Source organism: Helianthus annuus, chromosome 7 (genome assembly GCF_002127325.2).
Source record: "Helianthus annuus cultivar XRQ/B chromosome 7, HanXRQr2.0-SUNRISE, whole genome shotgun sequence".
NCBI classification, from domain to species: domain Eukaryota; kingdom Viridiplantae; phylum Streptophyta; class Magnoliopsida; order Asterales; family Asteraceae; genus Helianthus; species Helianthus annuus.
This window is the reverse complement of record NC_035439.2, coordinates 6,114,173-6,136,424: the sequence shown is the minus strand read 5'-3', so window position 1 is coordinate 6,136,424 and position 22,252 is coordinate 6,114,173. Positions and strand designations below refer to the sequence as shown.

General features: G+C 37.5%; 1 protein-coding gene across 1 annotated transcript; it reads left to right on the top strand.

The window, feature by feature from the left end:
* The first annotated feature begins 6,218 nt into the window (after positions 1–6,218).
* On the top strand, positions 6,219–17,962 carry LOC110866160 (glutathione S-transferase T1). Its single transcript, XM_022115457.2, has 7 exons — positions 6,219–6,378; positions 6,490–6,563; positions 7,498–7,558; positions 7,634–7,687; positions 17,154–17,233; positions 17,336–17,538; positions 17,608–17,962. Exons 1-7 carry the CDS (start codon positions 6,314–6,316, stop codon positions 17,803–17,805), a joined length of 735 nt encoding a protein of 244 aa, XP_021971149.2. The 5' UTR covers positions 6,219–6,313; the 3' UTR covers positions 17,806–17,962.
* Positions 17,963–22,252: the final 4,290 nt, after the last annotated feature.

The window sequence follows — 22,252 nt, the reverse complement described above, 5'->3', positions numbered from 1 at the left end:
AAACATAAAAAGTAAAAAGTTTAACGTAATACGTAAAAAGTTTAACGTAAAACGTAAAAAGTTTAATGTGAAACGTAAAAAGTTTAAAAGGTTTATAAACTTTTTAACGTAAAACGTAAAATATAAAACGTAAAAAAACTGTGTGATAAAACGGCGCCTAAACAAGGGGCGTGAACGTGGCGCATAAAAATGCCACAAAAAAATGGGAAGTAAAAAACGCCGCGTTAAAAAACGACGCTTGAAAAAGTCGAGCGTGAAAAAACGGCCCAATAAAAAACGATGCGTTAAAAAGCCGGGTGTAAAAACGACGTGCAAAAACCGGCGCGCAAAAAAAATTGTCTTTGTTAAAAAATTTTGAATTTAAAAATGTTTTTAGTAAAAAAATCTTTTAAAAAAAAAGTAATATAATAAAACTAAAAAGTAATATAATAAAACTAAAAAGTAATATAATAAAACAAAAAAGTAATAAAAAAATAATAAATGCAAAAAGTCAAAAAAGAGTTATTTTACTAAAATACCCTTTTAGATTAAAATATTAAAGATATAATAAGACAAAATGTATTTAATATTAATTTTTGATCCAAAGGCTAGAAAGTGATTCACATGGTTTTTACAACTAGAGTTGGTTCTCATTTTACCGATCCCATATATATATGCACACACATAGGATAAGGATCATGTGAGAAGTAGTAGGCTATTTGAGAAATATTCTGGACCACACATTTTCTTTAAGCAAAAAAATGCAAAAAAAATGTAAAAAAATGCATTTTTTTGAAAAATCGCAACTTTTTCTTTAATGATTTAATTTTTTATTTTATTTTATTTTTAAAATTTTTTTTTTGGATTTATACATATATGTATATTGTTAATCTTTTTAACTATACATATATGTATATTTTCAATTATATATATATATGTATATACATGTTTAAAATTGAAAAATAAGTGTTATTTAGGGTTTAGCATTAGGGTTTAGGGTTTAGTTTTAGGGTTTAGCATTAGGGTTTAGCTTTTGGGTTTAGCATTAGAGTTTAGCTTTAACTTTTGGTTTTAGATTTATCTTTAGGGTTTGCATTAAGGGTTTAGTTTTAGGGTTTATTTTTAGCATTAGGGTTTAGCATTAGGGTTTAGCTTTAGGGCTTAGAATTAGGGTTTAGAATTAGGGTTTAGCTTTAGGCTTTAGGGTTTAGCATTAAGGTTTCGTGGGTTTTGATTTGTGTTCTTTTGAATCTGTAGGTTTTGACATGCTGGCTGTGGGCGGCGATGATGAAAAAAAAAACGCCGATTTGGATGACGATGGCACGGCAAGGACGGCGGAGGGTAGGTTTTTAAATCTGCAACCCCTCTTTTGCAGCCTTTTGATTATCGGTTAATCTGAGCCAAACCTTGTTTTTTTTCGAGATAGACTTTGTTTTGATGTTGTTGGTTTTTAATTTTTTCCTCCCTAGTCGACGATGATAACGATATATCTGAGACATCTCTCGAGTTTGCGATTTCTGGGTGCGTTCGTTTTTGCGTAAAGAAGTTTTTGTAAAAAAAATTAACCCGTAAACTTTTTAACGTAAAACGTAAAAACCGTAAAATGTAAAAAGTTTTATGTAAAACGTAAAAACTTTTCACGTAAAACGTAAAAAGTTTTAAAGTAAAACGTAAAAACGTAAAACGTAAAAAGTTTTTCGTAAAACGTAAAAAGTTTTTCGTAAAACGTAAAACGTAAAAAGTTTTTCGTAAAACATAAAAAGTAAAAATTTTAACGTAATACGTAAAAAGTTTAACATAAAACGTAAAAAGTTTAATGTAAAACGTAAAAAGTTTAAAAGGTTTAACGTAAAACGTAAACTTTTTAACGTAAAACGTAAAATATAAAACGTAAACCTTTTTCTACGTAAGTTGTAAAACGTAAAAAACCGTGTGATAAAACGGCGCCTAAACAAGGGGCGTGAACGTGGCGCATAAAAACTCCGCGAAAAAAAAACGGGACGTAAAAAACGCCGCGTTAAAAAACGACGCTTGAAAAAGTCGAGCGTAAAAAACGGCGTGAAAAAAACGACCCATTAAAAAACGATGCGTTAAAAAGCCGGGCGAAAAAACGGCGTGCAAAAACCGGGGCGCAAAAAAATTGTCTTTGTTAAAAAACTTTGAATTTAAAAATGTTTTTAATAAAAAATTCTTTTAAAAAAATAAAAAGTAATATAATAAAAGTAAAAAGTAATATAATAAAACAAAAAAGTAATAAAAAATAATAAAGGCAAAAAGACAAAAAAAAATTATTTTACTAAAATACCCTTTTGGATTACAATATTAAAGATATAATAAGACAAAATGTATTTAATATTAATTTTTGTTACCTTTAATCTCATCCATCCCATCTTGTTGATCCAAAGGCTAGAAAGTGGTTCCCATAGTTTTTACAAGTAGAGGTGATTTTCATTTTAGCGATCCCCTATATATATATAGGATAAGGATTATGTGAGAAGTAGTAGACTATTTGAGAAACTTGAGAAACATTCTGGACCACACATTTTCTCTAAGCAAAAAATTGCAAAAAAAAAAAATGCAATTTTTTTTTTTTTTTTGGAAAAATCGCAACTTTTTCTTTAAGGATTTAATTTTTTATTTTATTTTATTTTTAAATTTGTTTTTGGGATTTATACATATGTGTATATGGTTAATCTTTTTAACTATACATATATGTATATTTTCAATTATATATATATATATATATATATGTATATACATGTTTAAAATTAAAAAATAAGTGTTATTTAGGTTTAGCATTAGGGTTTAGGGTTTAGCTTTAGGGTTTAGCAATATGGTTTAGCTTTTGGGTTTAGCATTAGGGTTTAGCTTTAACTTTTGGGTTTAGATTTATCTTTAGGGTTTGAATTAGGGTTTAGCATTAAGGGTTTAGCTTTAGGGTTTATTTTTAGCTTTAGGGTTTATTTTTAGCTTTAGGGTTTAGCATTAGGGTTTAGAATTAGGGTTAGCATTAGGGTTTAGAATTAGGGTTTAGCTTTATGGTTTAGGGTTTAGCATTACGGTTTAGCTTTAACATTTATGGTTTAAGTTTTAGGATTTATAACACATATTGTTTCAATTTTAAACATGTATATACATATATGTATAATTGACAATATACATATTTGTATAGTTAAAAGATTAACAATATACACATGTGTATAAATCCAAAAAAAAATATTTTTTTAAATAAAAAAAATAAAAAATTTAATCCTTAAAGAAAAAGCTCCGATTTTTCCAAAAAAAAAAAAAATTGCATTTTTTTTTTGCATTTTTTGCTTAGGGAAAATGTGTGGTCCAGATTGCTTATCAAGTTTCTCAAATAGGGTGGATTTCTCTTAGAATCCCTACCATATATATATATATATATATATATATATGGGACCGCTAAAATGAGAACCACCTCGAGTTGTAAGAAACGTGAGAACTTCACTGTGCGGGGCGAGGTGGACCAAATTATTTTTTTCATAAACGTAGTTGCGTGTATTATAAACACATTTGTAAAAAAAATTCAAAAAAAAAAATGTCGTGTGTGTAGTTTTGAGCACCACAAGTTTGTGTTTACGGGTACCGTAAATCTAACCGGAAAATTTACGGGTACCTTAAACACAAACTTGTGGTGCTCAAAACTACACAAACGACATTATTTTTTTGAATTTTTTTTTACAAATGTGTTTATAATACACGCATCTACGTTTAGGAAAAAGTTTTTGGTCCACCTCGGCCCGGATCAAAAAGTTCTCACGGTTCTTACAACTCAAGTTGGTTCTTATTTTAGCGTAATTATATATATATATATATATATATATATATATATATATATATAGGTATAGGATCCTGTACATTAATACAGAAGTGTGAAAATTGTGAAAGTGTATTATAACACTATATATAAACATCGTATAACACTATGTAACACCATATAACACCATTTTACACTATGTAACACTATATAACACTATATTTTCTCTGATATCATGTCTACGATAGATGTATAGTGTTATATATTGTTATATAATGTTATATAGTGTTATATAGTGTTATATGATGCTATATGGAGTTATATAGTGTTATATTGTGTTTATATGGTGCTATATATAGTCTTATAAAACACTTCTGGATTAATGTGCAGGATCCCTACCCTATATATATATATATATATATATATATATATATATATATATATATATATATATATTGGAAGGTTCAAATGAGAAGAAAAATTTTGTAAGAATAAAAAGAATAAGTTTTAAACCAATAGAAATGCTCTATTTTACTTCATTTAATATGTGTATTTAATGTTATTAATAAGGGCATATAGGTAAATTCTAATGTAATAATTAGCTAACTAATTAAATTTGTAAGTCACTTTTAAATATACTCTTTCAAGATAAAATAATTTAGGATGAAGGACAATTTTCGACATGTGTAGGATAAATTTTAGTATATGTAGGATAAATTCTTAAATGTGTATGATAAATTTAGATATGCGTAGGGTAAATTTCGGTAAGTGTAAGATATATGTAGGATAAATTTTGAAATGTGTAGGATAAAATGTTTTTTGGTTTATTAACGAGAAATAACATAATTAATGGAATGAGTTACAAACTATTTAATAATTTACCATCATGCCCTTTCTTCTTTTTCTTCTCAAATAAAATTTTTTCTCAAATGAACCTTCCTCTCTCTCTCTCTCTCTCTCTCTCTCTCTCTCTATATATATATATATATATATATATATATATATATATATATATATATATATATATATATATATATATGTTCATGCTAAAATAAGAACCACCTCGAGTTGTAAGAACCGTGAGAACTACACCGTACGGGGCGAGGTGGACCAATTTTTTTTTTCACAAACGTAGATGCGTGTATTATAAATATATTTGTAAAAAAAATCGAAATGGTGTAGTTCTCTCGGTTCTTACAACTCGAGATGGTTCTCATTTTAGCGGTCCCCTATATATATATATATATATATATATATATATATATATATATATATATATATATAAACATCAAATTCTAATTTATCATTTTCAGTGTAAAGGCAGACCATTTTTTTTCTTGCTAAAACAAACATTTTTAATTTAGAGTAAACTGTTAAAATGGTCCCTGAGTTTTGGTTACTTTTATTATTTTAATGCAAAACTCAAACCTTTTAAATTTGAGTTCCTGTGGTTTCAATTTTTTTATCATTTTAATCCAAAATCAAAATTTAGTTAGATTTTTTAGTTAACATCCAGTTTTTTTTTTGTCTCTTTCCTCCCTTTTAATAAAGGGCAAAATGGTTTTTTTTACGTTTTATTATAACAAATTAAAAAAAATCTGACAATTTGGCTTTGCATTAAAAGGGAGGAAAAAGAAAAAAAAAAACTTGATTTTAACTGTAAAATCTGATCGGATTTTGCTTTTTGATGAAAATGGCAACAAAATTGAAACCACGAGACCCAGATTCAAAAGATTTGAGTTTTAGACTAAAGTGACAAAAGTGACCGGACCTCAGACCATTTTGGCAGTTTACTCTTAAAATTTATATTCTGTTTGTGTTTAAATACAGGTAAGACTATATACAACTCGATTTTGATAAAATGCATATCAAAGGGTATATAGAATATTAAATAAAACTGTGTATTTATATATTGTTTTAAATTTAAATACCAAATATTGCACACCGGTTGAAACAAGTAAATTATATGTTGAATGAAAATTTGAAAAAAAAAAAAAACACAGATTGTTAATTAGTACACTATCTCAATTAACGAATTTAACAAATTTCCACTTCATCCCCTTAAATTCGCTATTTGAATTTTGAGATATGGAAGACTTAATTTTCTACTTCAGCCTTTTACAGGGATGTGCATAGATTCTAGAACAAAGCGCAATAACCGGCGTTACTGGGCTGGCGGAGCAACGATGGCGCCTCCTCTTTGGCGCGCAGGGGATGAGGTGAAGGCGCTAAAGGGCGCTAACGGCGATGATGTGGCCAAAGCGATAAGGAGAGTAAGTTTACTCGCCCACCCGACTGACCAGACAGGAAAGGCACGAAGCGAAACTCCTGAGACAAAACAAGCAGTTCCCGTCACACCCCCTGGCCTTGCTAGAAGATATTATACGTGTATAAATATGGGCCATAATAAAAAAGATTGATAATCAATGCATTCATATTAAAAAATACCATGTGATTACGTAACTCGATATATATAAAAAAACCAGATGCCCTTGATCATCTCCACACTAAAAACTCCAAGACTTGAAGTTTGATCAAATTCGTGAGAGAAAGATGACGGTGAAAGTATATTGTAATCGAATGTCCCAACCGTCTCGTGCAATTCTCATCTTCTGCAAGTAATTTATTTATTATCATCCATATGTTCTTTCTTTCTATTGTTGTATTATTTAGTAACAATGTTGAATTTTTTCTAATCCGTGTGTTTGTTTCTTGTGTGTTATATAAAGGATGAATGGGATAGATTTTGAGGAAATCACCATTAATATCTTGAAGGGCGAACAACACATCCCTGAATATAAAGGTTTGTTAATTTAGTTGAACTAGAATTACGACCCGCCGCATTGGATTCTTTAGTTATAACTAAGTCGATTTAGGAAACGCATGTTATGTTGAACCTGTCAAACGGGAAAAAAATATACGATGTAAAAACGTTCACCCACACACGCACGTTGCGTCGTGTTAACTCGCAAAATTTAGAACGAAACGTAAAAACGCTAAACCAAAGACGTACGTTGCGATGTGTTAAGTCAAAAAATTTAGAACGAAGCATAAAGCGAAAAATTTGCGGAAAATGAAAACTATAAAGGACCAAAGTTGAAAGTAAAAAAAGTTGTGAGAATAAATTGCAAAAGATAAAAAGTTTTGTGTTAAAAGTAAACAAACAAATAATTTTGGGTTAAAAGTAATTTATGAAATACTTTTGGGTGAAAAGTAAAAAAAAAATATTTTTTTTTTGAAAAACCCCCAAAGCCAAGGTTACAACAACCATATGTATAACCATTTTTTTCTTTGAAAAGCCCCCAAAGCCAAGATTACAATACATAAGTAAAACAAATCAAAGTGGTTAAATCGCAAAAGATGAAAACTTTTGAATTAGAAGTAAAAAAATCAAATTAATTAAAAGGGTTAAATTACCAAAGATTAAAACTTTAAACTTAAATTGTCAAAGATTAAAACTTTAGTGTTAAAAAGGAAACAAAGATTAAAAATTTTAAACTTAAATTGTCAAAGAATAAAATTTTAGGGTTAAAAAGGAAACAAAGATTAGAAGTTTAAACTTAAATTGTCAAACATTAAAACTTTAGGGTTTAAAAGGAAAATTTCTATTTTTTTAAAAGACTCCTAAAGCCAACATTACAACATATATATGCATAATTAAATTGCTTTTTTAGTATGTATGAAGAAAAGAATTACTAACAACAAATAAGTATGTTCAACATTCTTGTTTTATGCAGCGATAAATCCCATGTCACAAGTTCCAACAATAGTTGACGGAGATTTTACATTGTTTGAGAGGTTCTTGAATCTTTTATGGTTGGGTTTATGTTACTTTCCATTATGTAATAAGTAAACACATTGTGTGTTTTTCAGTCATGCAATTCTTATCTACTTATCTAGAAAGTATTCGGGAGTGGCTAGTCACTGGTGAGTCATTTTCCTTCTCCGTCCACGTCTTTGTGCAAGTTCTAAACTATAAATTAAAACTGTTATTGTCACACCCCCAAAATCCACATGCGGAACACCACCGCTTGGAGGCGTGACTGACCAGGATCCAGCCACCAATTATACTGAGCATTGAATTAATAGTAGAAATATTTAATATTCAGAGTAGTTAGCAACATCGTAGTTTAAGTTCGATAATAAATAAGACAGCGGAAGCATAAACCAAAAAGTTTTAAAGATAGTCCTTAGTTCAAGATAGATAAACCCAACACACGGGTTTGACGAACACTACACATCCCCAAGCAGCGGCTCCTCAGTCACGGGTTACCTGCAAAGCATGCAGTAAAGGGGTCAACAATAATGCTGAGTGAGTTCACTAGTTGTCCAGTTTTAGTTTACCAAAAACTTAAGTTGTTTAGATAAAGCATTTATAATCACGTTGTGGGGAGCTACCCCATCTGTAAGCTCACTAAACTGTAGATACCGAAACTGTTGACGGAAATATTATCGTGCCCCGAGTCAATGTCTATCGTCATTGACCATGTTGCAAGGTCTACTAGTTCACGCCCGATCTCCCCCGGTCACGGTGTGAGGTTGTCAAACCTAATAGCGCTATCAACTAATAACCCGTTCGCCCCCGGCGATTAATCGGTATTGTAAGCAGGGACTTAAAGTGATAGAGTTTCGTTTAGCATGGCTAGTTGTGATTTATAAATAATATCCAAACGTATCTCCCCCGGAGATAGTAATTACCCATTCTGTTTTCCCCCGGAGTAATGGGTCAAAAGTGTTTTCCCAAAGTTTGGTAGTTGGTCCGTGTCCCTCCGCGGGACGCATGCTTTTAGTGTGTGAACTCACCTTGGGTTGCTCGGCAGATTAGGTTACTTGTCAAATACGTTGGTCACCACGTCCTACCATGGTTACCGGTATAGGTCAGGTTTGGTGTACAAGCATTCACGTAAAAACTTACACATAACTAACACGTATCACGCATGCAAGTAAACAGTCATGGGGTTATTGGGCCGGCCCTAACATTTACATAGTCAAACAGCAACACATAGTTCAGTTAACAGGTAGCCCATGTTACACACATTATGGCCCAATAACCAAAGTGGACAGCCCAGTCGCAACCAGGTGGTCTCGAGTCGCAACCAGGAGGTTTCGAGTTATCACGCTGTGGTTGCGAGTCGCAACTGTGTGGTTGCGAGTCGTAATGCTGTCCCTTTCATGTTCACGTGTAGATTCAGATACATCAGTCCAATGGTACTATGAAATCAGGCCCAAATCAAGTAATAGCCAATAAGGTTTCACTAACACTTTTCCTAATCTGACCATAAGTAAAAATAGATCAAACTTTGCCATTTTTGAAAACTTCAAACCACATTCAACAAGTTCATCACAAGTTCATAGATTTCTAGGGTTTTCATCTTAACACAATCATACATTTTTGAACCGAAAATCACATATTTCATCAAGATCATCATGCAAGAACAAGGAAACATACATTTTGTGACCGAAATCTTATGTTTAACAATATCATTTTGCAAGAAATAATGAAGCATAGTATGGTTAGCCATGAATACTCTTTAACTACCATTATCTAGCCATCTTTAAGCATGTTAGCAAGTATTCATACATAAGGTTTTACACATATAGTCAAACTTCACAAATCACCCAAAAATCATGTATAACACTACTAACCAAGCATTTTCTAGTTCATACAACACACAAAATTCCTACACATAATAACAATACTAACCGGTTGAGAAGAAGGAGCCGAAACAAAGGAAAGGAAATGAGAGAATGGAATGTCCGACTTGTGGTGATGATCTTGACCGAGTTTCTTGTCCGAGATCCTTGTGCTATCCGAGCTTGAACCGAAAGTTGGGAGAGATTGGTGTTGTTTGGGGTTTTCCTAGTGAGAGAGAATAGAAGTGTATGTGTTTGTGTAAAATGAAGGGAAGTGGGGAAAGTGGGGTTTTATATGCAAGGTTTTGAAGTAGGCTAAGGGGTTTCGGCCCAAACCGGTTACGGCCCAAGAGGCCCACTCGAGACCGAGTGGCCCACTCGCAACCGAGTGGTTGCGAGTCATGGTCTCGACTCACATACATATATATATAATACGTACATACAACACACATTAAGCAAATAAAGATTACGTTTTCATTTAATAACATATATATACACAAACCTATTACAAGGTGTTCGTTCGGAAAAACCTAGAGTGTCACATCATACCCAAGTTTTAAGAACTTTCGTCCCGAAAGTTAAGGCAGCCACTGCCAAGCTAGCGTGTTTCAATGGGGTGTCACATCATCCCCCCGTTAGTTTGGAATTTCGTCCCGAAATTCAGTTGTAGCTTCAGTGCTGGGGTTTTCGTTTGGGAACAACTGGGGATACTTGGACTTCATCTGGTCTTCCCGCTCCCAGGTAAACTCTGGGCCACGCCGTGAGTTCCAACGAACTCGCACAAGAGGTATTTGGCTACGTTTGAGGGTTTTGATCTCTCGACCCGTGATCTCAATCGGTTCCTCAGTGAAGTGTAGCTGTTCATCAATAGTGAGTTCCTTGAAAGGAATTATAAGTGTTTCATCTGACAGACACTTCTTCAGATTAGACACGTGAAAGACATTGTGTACTGCACTCAGCTCAGTAGGCAGGTTCAATCTATAAGCAACCTTACCGATTTTCTCGGTAATTTCGAATGGTCCAACATATCGTGGATTCAGCTTGCCTCGTTTACCGAAACGAACCACACCCTTCCAGGGTGAGACTTTAAGTAGAACCCGGTCCCGACCTGGAATTCTAGCGGTTTCCTACGCTTATCAGCGTAGCTTTTCTGACGGTCACGAGCTGCCGCCATGCGTTGTCTGATCTGGGAAATCTTTTCCGTTGTATCTACCACCAGTTCCGGGCCTGTGAGTTGACTATCACCTATTTCCGCCCAACAAAGAGGTGATCGGCATTTACGACCGTACAATGCCTCAAAAGGTGCCGCCTGAATACTAGTGTGGTAGCTGTTGTTGTAGGAGAATTCCACCAGCGGTAGATGCTTCTCCCAGTTTTTGCCAAAATCGATCACACATGCTCTAAGCATGTCTTCCAGGGTTTGGATGGTGCGTTCAGACTGCCCATCCGTTTGTGGGTGATAAGCGGTGCTCATGTCCAAACGTGAGCCAAAGGATTTGTGCATAGCTTGCCACAACTCGGAAGTAAAACGAGCGTCTCGGTCGGAAATAATAGAAGTTGGCACCCCGTGCCTCGAAACTACTTCCTTTAAGTAAATTTCCGCCAAGGTAGAAAACTTGTCTGTTTCCTTAATAGCCAGAAAGTGCGCAGACTTGGTCAATCGATCTACTATCACCCAAATAGTGTCATTCCCGCGTTGGGATCTAGGTAGCCCTGTAACAAAATCCATGGAAATTTGCTCCCATTTCCACTTCGGGATTTCGGGTTGCTGGAGTAGGCCTGCTGGTTTCTGATACTCAGTCTTGACTCTTGCGCAGGTCAAACATTTGCTAACGTAAGCTGCTATGTGGGCTTTCATGCCAGGCCACCAGTAAGTGGTCCTTAAGTCGTGGTACATCTTATCTGAACCAGGATGCACTGAATAACGGGACTTATGGGCTTCGTCCATCACCAGCTCTCGTAGATCTCCGTAGAGTGGGACCCAAATGCGCCCTGCCACATAGTAGGCGCCGTCTTCTTTTTGCTCTAGTCGTTGTCTCGATCCTCGCAGGGACTCAGCCCTGATGTTTTCCGGTTTCAGAGCTTCAATCTGAGCATTTCGAATCTGGGTAGGGAGGTTAGACTGGATGGTGAGTTGTAGCGCTCGCACGCGCTTGGGCGTAGTGTCTTTTCGGCTGAGGGCGTCTGCCACGACATTGGCCTTGCCCGGATGGTACTTGATGGCGCATTCATAATCATTCAGGAGTTCGACCCATCGACGTTGTCGCATGTTTAATTCCTTTTGCTTGAAGATATGCTCGAGACTCCTGTGATCGGTGTAAATGGTGCACTTGGTACCGTACAGGTAATGTCTCCATATCTTAAGCGCAAAGATCACTGCTCCTAGTTCCAAGTCGTGCGTAGTGTAGTTCCTTTCGTGCGTCTTAAGTTGTCGAGAGGCGTAAGCAATAACTTTGTCGCGTTGCATTAGCACACAACCGAGCCCATGGATAGATGCATCGCAGTAAACCACGAAGTCGTCAGTGCCTTCAGGCAACGAGAGAATAGGAGCACTACAGAGGTTATCCTTTAGTTTCTGAAATGCGGTTTCCTGAGCTTCACCCCATTTATAAACCATACCCTTCTGAGTAAGAGCCGTGAGAGGCTGAGCAATCTTTGAGAATCCCATAATAAATCTTCGATAGTATCCCGCTAGTCCTAAGAATTGGCGGACTTCGGTCGGAGTCTTAGGGGTAGGCCAATTCTTTATAGAGTCGATCTTTGCAGGGTCAACGTGGATCCCATCCTTGTTAACCACGTGCCCAAGGAAATGGACTTCCCGAAGCCAGAAGTCGCATTTCGAGAACTTGGCATACAGTTGCTCATTGCGAAGGAGTTCGAGGATAAGGCGTAGGTGCTGTTCGTGCTCTTCTTGACTTTTCGAGTAGATCAGGATGTCGTCTATAAACACGATCACAAATTTGTCGAGGTAAGGTTTGCACACTCGGTTCATGAGATCCATGAATACCGCGGGCGCGTTGGTCATTCCAAAGGGCATAACAAGGAATTCATAATGACCATAGCGAGTTCTGAATGCCGTTTTGGAGATGTCTTCATTACGGACCCTTAGCTGATGATAGCCTGATCGCAGGTCGATCTTAGAGTAGTAGCTCGATCCTTGCAACTGATCGAATAGGTCGTCAATTCGCGGGAGAGGGTAACGATTCTTGATGGTAACCTTGTTCAGCTCACGATAGTCAATGCACATTCGGAACGTGCCATCCTTCTTCTTAACAAAGAGTACCGGTGCTCCCCAGGGTGATGAACTAGGGCGGATAAACCCTTTATCCAATAGTTCCTGTAGTTGAGTAGAGAGTTCCTTCAATTCTGCGGGGGCTAGTCGATAAGGTGCACGAGCTATTGGCGCTGCTCCGGGAGCTAGCTCGATTTGGAATTCAACCTGACGGTGGGGAGGGAGTCCAGGTAGTTCCTCAGGAAATACCTCGGGATAGTCACGTACTACCGGAAAATCTTCAATCCTCTTTTCCTTTTCGTGGGTGTCGGTGACGAGTGCTAAGATAGCGGTGTGCCCTTTTCGTAAACACTTCTGGGCTTTCAAGAACGAGATAACGCCGGAGATTTCTCCGCCTTTGCCACCTTGTACAATAAGAGGGTTGCCAGAACGGCGGGGAATACGAACTGCTTTCTCTTGACAGAGGATCTCAGCGCGATGCTTGGATAACCAATCCATGCCGATAACGACGTCGAAGCTTCCAAGTGTAACAGGGAAAAGATCGATACTAAATGTCTGACCAGACAATTCTAGCTTGCAGCCTTTGATAACATGTGAGGCCTCGATGTTTCTACCATTAGCTAACTCGACGATATGGGGAGAACTTAGTAACGAAAGCGGACGCTTAAGCTTCTTACTAATACGTAGGGACACATAACTAGCATCGGCTCCAGAATCAAATAATACAGAAACATAATGATCATCGAGTAGGAACTTACCCGCCACGACATTGGGGTCATACCTCGCTTCTCCAGCTCCAATCACAAAAGCCCTTCCTCTAGCGCCATTCCCAGCATTGTTGTTCTGATCGTTGTTTCCAGCTCCCTGATTGTTGTTGCGGTTCTGGTTCAGTTCAGGGCAATTCTTCTTATAGTGCCCCTCAGCTCCACACTGGAAACAACCCTTAGCGTTCCCGTGATGTTGTTGCTGCTGGTTCTGCCCCACGGGACGTGGGCTTCTACAGTCCTTGGCCTCGTGCCCCATTTTGTTACATCGCTGACACTGACCTTTCCCACACGGCCCGCTGTGATGTCGATTGCACTTGTTGCACTTGGGGTGGTTACCGCGATAGCCACCCTGTTGTTGAGTGCCCTTGTTGTTTTCAGGTTTCCTTTGCTGTGCTGGGGCCTGAGTGGGGTTAGCATCCTTGCTTTGATTTCCTTCCCACTTACGCTTGTTGTCACTAGAAGTTCCGACAGTAGCACTGATCCTTTTGGGCAACCTGCCCTCTTCTACGGCCTGATCAGTAAGTTTGTGAGCAAGTCGAACGATTGGCTGAATGGTAGTGAGGTTGGCTGAAGTTACATGGCTTCGAATTTCTGGAGCCAAACCCTTGACATACAGTTCGATTCTTCGATACATGGGTCGAGACATGTTTGGGCAAAGAGAAGCATAGTCGTTGGACAGCTTGGTGTAGGTTTCAATCTCTGACCCAACCATCTTTAGTGCATAGTACTCGTTTTCAAGTTTGTGGATGTCATCCCGGTGACAGTACTCCTCCTTAATCATGTCCTTGAAATCCTCCCACGCAGTAGCATTAGCAGTTTCTAACCCAAACATCTCAATTTGAGCCTTCCACCAAGAGAGCGCGTTTCCTTCAAGTGTAGCAGTAGCAAACTTCACCCAATTTGCAGGGGAACACTCACAGATAGCAAAGACAGCTTCAATTTTCTCAATCCAATGCAGAAGACCTATGGCACCCTCAGTGCCGTTGAAAGGGAGAGGCTTGCAATCCATGAAAGTTTTGAAAGTACACACGGGTGGTTGCGCAGGTGCATGCTGACCTGTTCGTGAGAAGCGAAGCGTACAGATTTAGGGATAAAAGGTGATGTGGCGGTAGGATCTAAACATCCTAGGGTAACGAGTTTACCTCCAGGGTGAGCTGCGAAAGCTGCAGCCACCGTGTTAAGCAGGTTAGTGAATTGAGCCTGAGTCATGTTGATGTTTCCTCTTCCACATCCACTCATTGTCTTCATAACCAGAAAACACAGTATGAGTGTGATGTTGTAACGTAGCGAGAATGAGATAGAAGAGAGAGGTGTGTCTATCTTAATTAAGCACACTAGTACGTATAGTAAAACAGGAAACGTAAGGTAAGCAAACAAGTAAACACTGGTCCGAGCTATGAGGTCAAATGTGTCGAGCCTTGCACTTGGAGTGTAGTGTCGTCGCGAGTCACAGGTTATAGTCTGGTTTTTCCCAAAAAGATTTTCCCCCTTTTAAAACCAAGTTCACTATAACCAATGGCTCTGATACCAATCTGTCACACCCCCAAAATCCACATGCGGAACACCACCGCTTGGAGGCGTGACTGACCAGGATCCAGCCACCAATTATACTGAGCATTGAATTAATAGTAGAAATATTTAATATTCAGAGTAGTTAGCAACATCGTAGTTTAAGTTCGATAATAAATAAGACAGCGGAAGCATAAACCAAAAAGTTTTAAAAATAGTCCTTAGTTCAAGATAGATAAACCCAACACACGGGTTTGACGAACACTACACATCCCCAAGCAGCGGCTCCTCAGTCACGGGTTACCTGCAAAGCATGCAGTAAAGGGGTCAACAATAATGCTGAGTGAGTTCACTAGTTGTCCAGTTTTAGTTTACCAAAAACTTAAGTTGTTTAGATAAAGCATTTATAATCACGTTGTGGGGAGCTACCCCATCTGTAAGCTCACTAAACTGTAGATACCGAAACTGTTGACGGAAATATTATCGTGCCCCGAGTCAATGTCTATCGTCATTGACCATGTTGCAAGGTCTACTAGTTCACGCCCGATCTCCCCCGGTCACGGTGTGAGGTTGTCAAACCTAATAGCGCTATCAACTAATAACCCGTTCGCCCCCGGCGATTAATCGGTATTGTAAGCAGGGACTTAAAGTGATAGAGTTTCGTTTAGCATGGCTAGTTGTGATTTATAAATAATATCCAAACGTATCTCCCCCGGAGATAGTAATTACCCATTCTGTTTTCCCCCGGAGTAATGGGTCAAAAGTGTTTTCCCAAAGTTTGGTAGTTGGTCCGTGTCCCTCCGCGGGACGCATGCTTTTAGTGTGTGAACTCACCTTGGGTTGCTCGGCAGATTAGGTTACTTGTCAAATACTTTGGTCACCACGTCCTACCATGGTTACCGGTATAGGTCAGGTTTGGTGTACAAGCATTCACGTAAAAACTTACACATAACTAACACGTATCACGCATGCAAGTAAACAGTCATGGGGTTATTAGGCCGGCCCTAACATTTACATAGTCAAACAGCAACACATAGTTCAGTCAACAGGTAGCCCATGTTACACACATTATGGCCCAATAACCAAAGTGGACAGCCCAGTCGCAACCAGGTGGTCTCGAGTCGCAACCAGGAGGTTTCGAGTTATCACGCTGTGGTTGCGAGTCGCAACTGTGTGGTTGCGAGTCGTAATGCTGTCCCTTTCATGTTCACGTGTAGATTCAGATACATCAGTCCAATGGTACTATGAAATCAGGCCCAAATCAAGTAATAGCCAATAAGGTTTCACTAACACTTTTCCTAATCTGACCATAAGTAAAAATAGATCAAACTTTGCCATTTTTGAAAACTTCAAACCACATTCAACAAGTTCATCACAAGTTCATAGATTTCTAGGGTTTTCATCTTAACACAATCATACATTTTTGAACCGAAAATCACATATTTCATCAAGATCATCATGCAAGAACAAGGAAACATACATTTTGTGACCGAAATCTTATGTTTAACAATATCATTTTGCAAGAAATAATGAAGCATAGTATGGTTAGCCATGAATACTCTTTAACTACCATTATGTAGCCATCTTTAAGCATGTTAGCAAGTATTCATACATAAGGTTTTACACATATAGTCAAACTTCACAAATCACCCAAAAATCATGTATAACACTACTAACCAAGCATTTTCTAGTTCATACAACACACAAAATTCCTACACATAATAACAATACTAACCGGTTGAGAAGAAGGAGCCGAAACAAAGGAAAGGAAATGAGAGAATGGAATGTCCGACTTGTGGTGATGATCTTGACCGAGTTTCTTGTCCGAGATCCTTGTGCTATCCGAGCTTGAACCGAAAGTTGGGAGAGATTGGTGTTGTTTGGGGTTTTCCTAGTGAGAGAGAATAGAAGTGTATGTGTTTGTGTAAAATGAAGGGAAGTGGGGAAAGTGGGGTTTTATATGCAAGGTTTCGAAGTAGGCTAAGGGGTTTCGGCCCAAACCGGTTACGGCCCAAGAGGCCCACTCGAGACCGAGTGGCCCACTCGCAACCGAGTGGTTGCGAGTCATGGTCTCGACTCACATACATATATATATAATACGTACATACAACACACATTAAGCAAATAAAGATTACGTTTTCATTTAATAACATATATATACACAAACCTATTACAAGGTGTTCGTTCGGAAAAACCTAGAGTGTCACAGTTATTTTTGTAATTTCGGCATTTAACTTTTATATCTATATAGGTATCCGAGTGATCTTGTCGAAAGAGCCAAGGTCCACTCTGTTTTAGACTGGCATCAGGCCAATTTACGCCGTGGGTCAGGTAATATAATCATATATATAAATCTAAAATTTCTGATATTTAGTATATTTTTACTGAATGGTTTCATGATATGCCTGATTGGTTTTATGCTTTGGATTTTAGCTGGGGTTATTTTAAACAATGTCCTGTTATCGCAAAATGGCCTCCCATCAAACCCTCAAGCGGCCGAAGAAGCTGAGAAGACGCTTGAGAAAGCGTTGACTGTATTAGAAATCTTTTGGCTAAAAAATGGACCGTTTTTGGTTGGAAGATCTCAACCGTCAATTGCTGATCTCAACTTAGTATCTGAAGTCATGGAACTTGAGGTAATGAGTTTCTTTTCCTATGTTTTTGGTTAAATCTGCATCAAAACACTTAATTTCACGAGTTTTCAGCTTCTGAGCGAGGAGCTTCATGATCGGATCTTAAGTCCTTACAAGAAAGTTCTTCAATGGGTTGAAGATACAAAGAGTGCAACCGCACCTCATTTTGAAGAAATTCATGGGGTTTTGTTTAAAACGCGAAAAGAATTTCGCATGGCAGCAAAATCTGGGAAAACCGAGTGCTGTCCATGTTGGTATCTTGATCATTGAGTCTATGAATATTCATCCAATAAAGTTTTAAATTTCGGGTTGTGTTGGACAATTGTGTGAAGGTTAATTTTAATTTGTCATTTGTTGTTTGGTGTTTTTTGTGTTTGGATTAAATAATGGGTTGTGTTAAATTTACCCATAAGTTAATTTTTTTATATCATTAATATTTTTTATGACATCACAAGGATAGATGTTTTGAAGGACAAATAGTGACATCAACGGTTTATGCGTGGTCCGTCTGCATAATTGATCAGGAGAGGGTGGACCTATTGTCTTTCGTTCTTAAAAAAATAATGATACACATGTGTTAAAATTTTGAGCACCCCATAAACCCATAAAACTTTGCAATCGTCCCTCTTCAACTATTGAAACATAGTCCATAAAATTTACAAACCAACCCCAAGAAAAGTCAAATAAAATTTTACAAAATTTTCAATTCTAACTTTAATATCAATAATATTCTCAATTAAACAGTAATAATTACTAATATGATTTATATAATTAAGCCAAATATCCAAACGTTAACATATAGGTGCAATGATCAATGCTTAAAAGTATAAATGTTAATCTTCCGGTCAGGGATGTCGAGTGCCCTCTGTTCGTCGGACAACGAGACGGCTTTGCATTTATTCACGGCTTGTCGATTTGCCACTTTGGTTTGGTCGAAGGTTAGCCAATGGTGCAAGGTGTCGTTTCCGGTGGCGTTTTCGTTTAGGGACATTCTGGAGGGACATTTGTACAATGGATTAAAAGGTAAGGCGTTGATGTGTTATAAAGGTATCGTGCTTGTTACTTGTTGGCAAATCTGGAAGGCTAGAAACGAGCCTGTTTTCTCGGTAAGACTCCGAAGATGGAGGAGGTGTTTAGTGCGATCAAATCTATAGGTTTTCTTTGGTTTAGAAGTAGATCGATGTATAAAGATTTGACGTGGGTTGATTGGTGTAAATTTGTGTAATCTCTTGTAGTTGGTTTGGCCTCCCGTCGGTCTTTTTTCTTGTCGGGATGGCTGTGTTTTATTAAAGTTTTCCTTTCAAAAACTAGTTTGGAACTGAAAATAAAGAAACCGGTTCAGTTCGATATCCAAACCACCGGTTCCACACCCTCACCATAAAAACCTTGACTCGAATTGTTTTGGCCGGAAACTAGTTTCAAAACCGGTGCGAAAAAATAGGTTCCGAACCGGTTCTGACCATTTACAGGATCAAACTTTTTGAAAACAGTCTTAAGGCAATTTGGAGCTTTTTTGACCATTATTTCACCCCCTAACTCACCATTTTGCCTCCCTAAGTTGGTATAATTAGGTATTTGGTGTTTTTGGTTGATCGTCACACTCGAAAATACAAAAACAAACCAAAAATCGCAAAAACCGCTCTCGTATACACTCGTTTTTTGGTTCACTTTACTTGTTTGTTACTTCACTTTTGGATTCATCACAACCATCCGTTATTGCCCAAGGTTCCACAGACAAACCTATTGTTGTTGAAGTTCTCCAAATGACACGAAACAAAGAGCTTTTTGGTAAAGAAAATGGGTGGTTTGTTATGTCTAATTTCTAATGGCCATCAAAAGGCACGTTGTAGAAGGTGTGGCTGGTTTCTCCAACCAAACTCAAACTCCACCATGAGAAATCATATGACGAAGTATTGTAAGTCGATGAAAGATAATCTGGTGGAAGGTATTTTTCATTATGACTATAACAATGTTCAAAGACTGAATGGCGAAATTCGTGATTGAAGAAGGTTTGTCATTCTCCCACTTCGACAACCCTTGCTTGACAAAGATGATTCTTGACATTGATGTGCGTGTAGTGTAATATATTTTTGATGTATACTTTAAGCCCTTTTTACCCTTTTAGCCAAGTTTTAAATTTATAAAACACGATATTTACTAACACTAAACACACATATGGGCAAGTGCACCCATCGTGGACGTAGTATAGTGTTGGTAAGATACCGAGGTCGTCCAAGGACACAAGAGCTTTTAGTACCAGTTTATCCTCAACGTCTAATCAAATCAAAATGTTAGGAAAGGTTTTTAAACTAAGAAAATAAAAACTAACTAAATGCTGAAAAATAAAAATAAAATAAAAACAGATAGACAAGATGAATCACTTGGATCCGACTCGTGTATTAGTATAACCTTTGATTATTTTCGCACTTTTGCACTTGTTTAAGAGATTATCTTAGTTATTGTAGTAGGCCCCTCTTTTGAAGGCGACGTTACCCTCAACCTAGTAGTTTGAGTCAGCAAGGATACAATCCTAAAGGGTTGGATTATTGGAAGATAATTAATTAAGTTATTAATGCAAATTGTAGTAGGCCCCGCTTTTGGCGGTGACGTTACCCTCGGCTAAGTAGTCTGAGTCAGCAGGGATACAGTCCTAAATAGCTGGGTTATAGTATTAATTGTAGTTAACTTATGAGGGGATCAAAGAGTTTGGATCCCCGCCATCCAATACCTATGGGCATTGAATGAGATCCTACTAATTTGACCCAGGTCCCTTGCAGGACCTCTAAACGCTGAACAAGGGCAAGACCCTTACCAAACCATTCCCTTAACCCCCGACCAGGTAGCCAACATACCTCCATATAGACCGTGGAGATATGAATGGTGAAAATCTTTTATTTTATATAGACAGTAAAATAATGCCAAGACACCACGGACAAACGATAAGGAAAGATCACCTTCAACATAAGTAACTAGTTATTAAAGTCATTAATACAAAACCAAATAAAAAGTGCAAAAGATTAAAAATAAAAAGTATTATACTAAACACTTGTCTTCACCAAGTGATGTAAGAGACTTAGGCAAACATGGCCTTGATTGTCAAGAACTCTTACGATCAATCTTGGACCCCGAGACGACTCACACACTCTACGATGGACAATGGATGATGGTGGTGGATGATGGTGTTATGGTGGTGGTGGGTGGTGGATGAAGTGTGAGAGAGGTCGTGTGCCAAGGGATGAGTTGAAATGAAACCAAGCACTCCTATTTATAGGCTGAACAGAAGGCGGAGCACGGCCCCGTGTCCGCTGGACACGCCCCCGTGCCCGTCTGACACTCTCTCTCTTCATTAATTGTAATTCGCAATTACAATTAATGCGCCTGCTGTACTTTCGCCACGCCCCCGTGCTCACTGGACACGGCCCCGTGGTGGGCAATAGAAGCTTCTATATGTTTGTCTTTTCTGTTGCTTCTTGGGCACGGCCCCGTGCTGGCTGAGCACGGGGCGTGTTCAGTCTTCTGTTTTCTCTTCTTTGCTTGGGAGGATGCCGTTGAGAGGTCGGGCAATCCACTTTTGTTCCTTTTCTTGTATTTATGTTAGAATTAGCTGTCTTTTTGCTTCTTTTGTGAATTTGAGCTCATTTCATCCTGAAAATACAAAAGGAAGACAAAAACACTCTTTTCCCAACATTAGTACTTAAAAAGGGTTAGTTTTATGCCTCATTTGATGTAATTTATATGTTGCATTTTATACACATCAAATACCCCCACACTTGAACTTTTGCTTGTCCTCAAGCAAAACTCTTTAAATATGTGGCTTACACTCTCAAATGGAATGGGTAGAAGAGAAGGTTTTTGGCTTGTCATAGAGTGTCGGGAATCCAAGATCTTTTTAGGTTTTATTTTTATTTATTTACAATCCTATTCGTTATGATTTATTTAGAACATTCCATAAGAGAAATTACTTATTTAGGCTTAGCATGCCTTTTTAAAATTTCATTTATATACAAGTTCACATACCTCACGGGAGAAATCACTCAACACTCGGCCAAAGGTGTAATTTTTAGTGAATCACTCGAGAGCGGCATGGAACTTATTCCTACCATAAGCTTGCCAAGCAATCAATCCTCCTCCTTTTTAACTATATACCTTTGTAAATATCAAGAGGACTTTTTGGGTGAAGGGTTAGGCTTGGGCTAAAGGTGGGTGGTTGGGTTAGTGGTTAGTAAAAGGGCGAAAAGCGTAAAAAGCGTCGGTTTTCGTAAAACACTTTGTTTTTAGTGACTTTTTATTTTGAAGTATTTCTCCAAACAAGCTTTTGTTTTCATAGCTTTGTTTGTTTTTAACTTCATCATTCTCTTTTTCTTTTTCTTTTTCTTTTTTTTTTTGATCACACAAAAAACTGAGCTTACGAAAAACAGAGCTTGTTACTAAAATAAAGGGTGAAAATAAAAAGGGTTTTTGGTGGGTAAAAAGGGTTTTTAGGGTAAAGAAATGAAAGGTTTAGGCTCAAAGGGGTTAACTAGGGGGATTTTGGGTAGGTGGTAAAAAAAATTGAAAAATAATGGTGTAGAAAGAAAAATGGTTAGTCCTAATGCCTCCATCATTTACTTACTTGGGTTTAAGTTGGTAAGGACCGGGAATGAATCGTCGTGGCAAGTTCTAGAGTTGTAAGAACCAAGCGACTATTCACACAAGAAACGAAAAATGAGCATTTAGT

Bases quoted from the DNA above. Each gene is read 5' to 3' on its own strand.
- LOC110866160 (XM_022115457.2), top strand. From the start codon at position 6,314: ATGACGGTGAAAGTATATTGTAATCGAATGTCCCAACCGTCTCGTGCA. The intron at 7,688-17,153 runs GTGAGTCATTTT...ATATCTATATAG, and splicing joins TCGGGAGTGGCTAGTCACTG to GTATCCGAGTGATCTTGTCG. The intron at 17,234-17,335 runs GTAATATAATCA...TTTGGATTTTAG, and splicing joins CAATTTACGCCGTGGGTCAG to CTGGGGTTATTTTAAACAAT.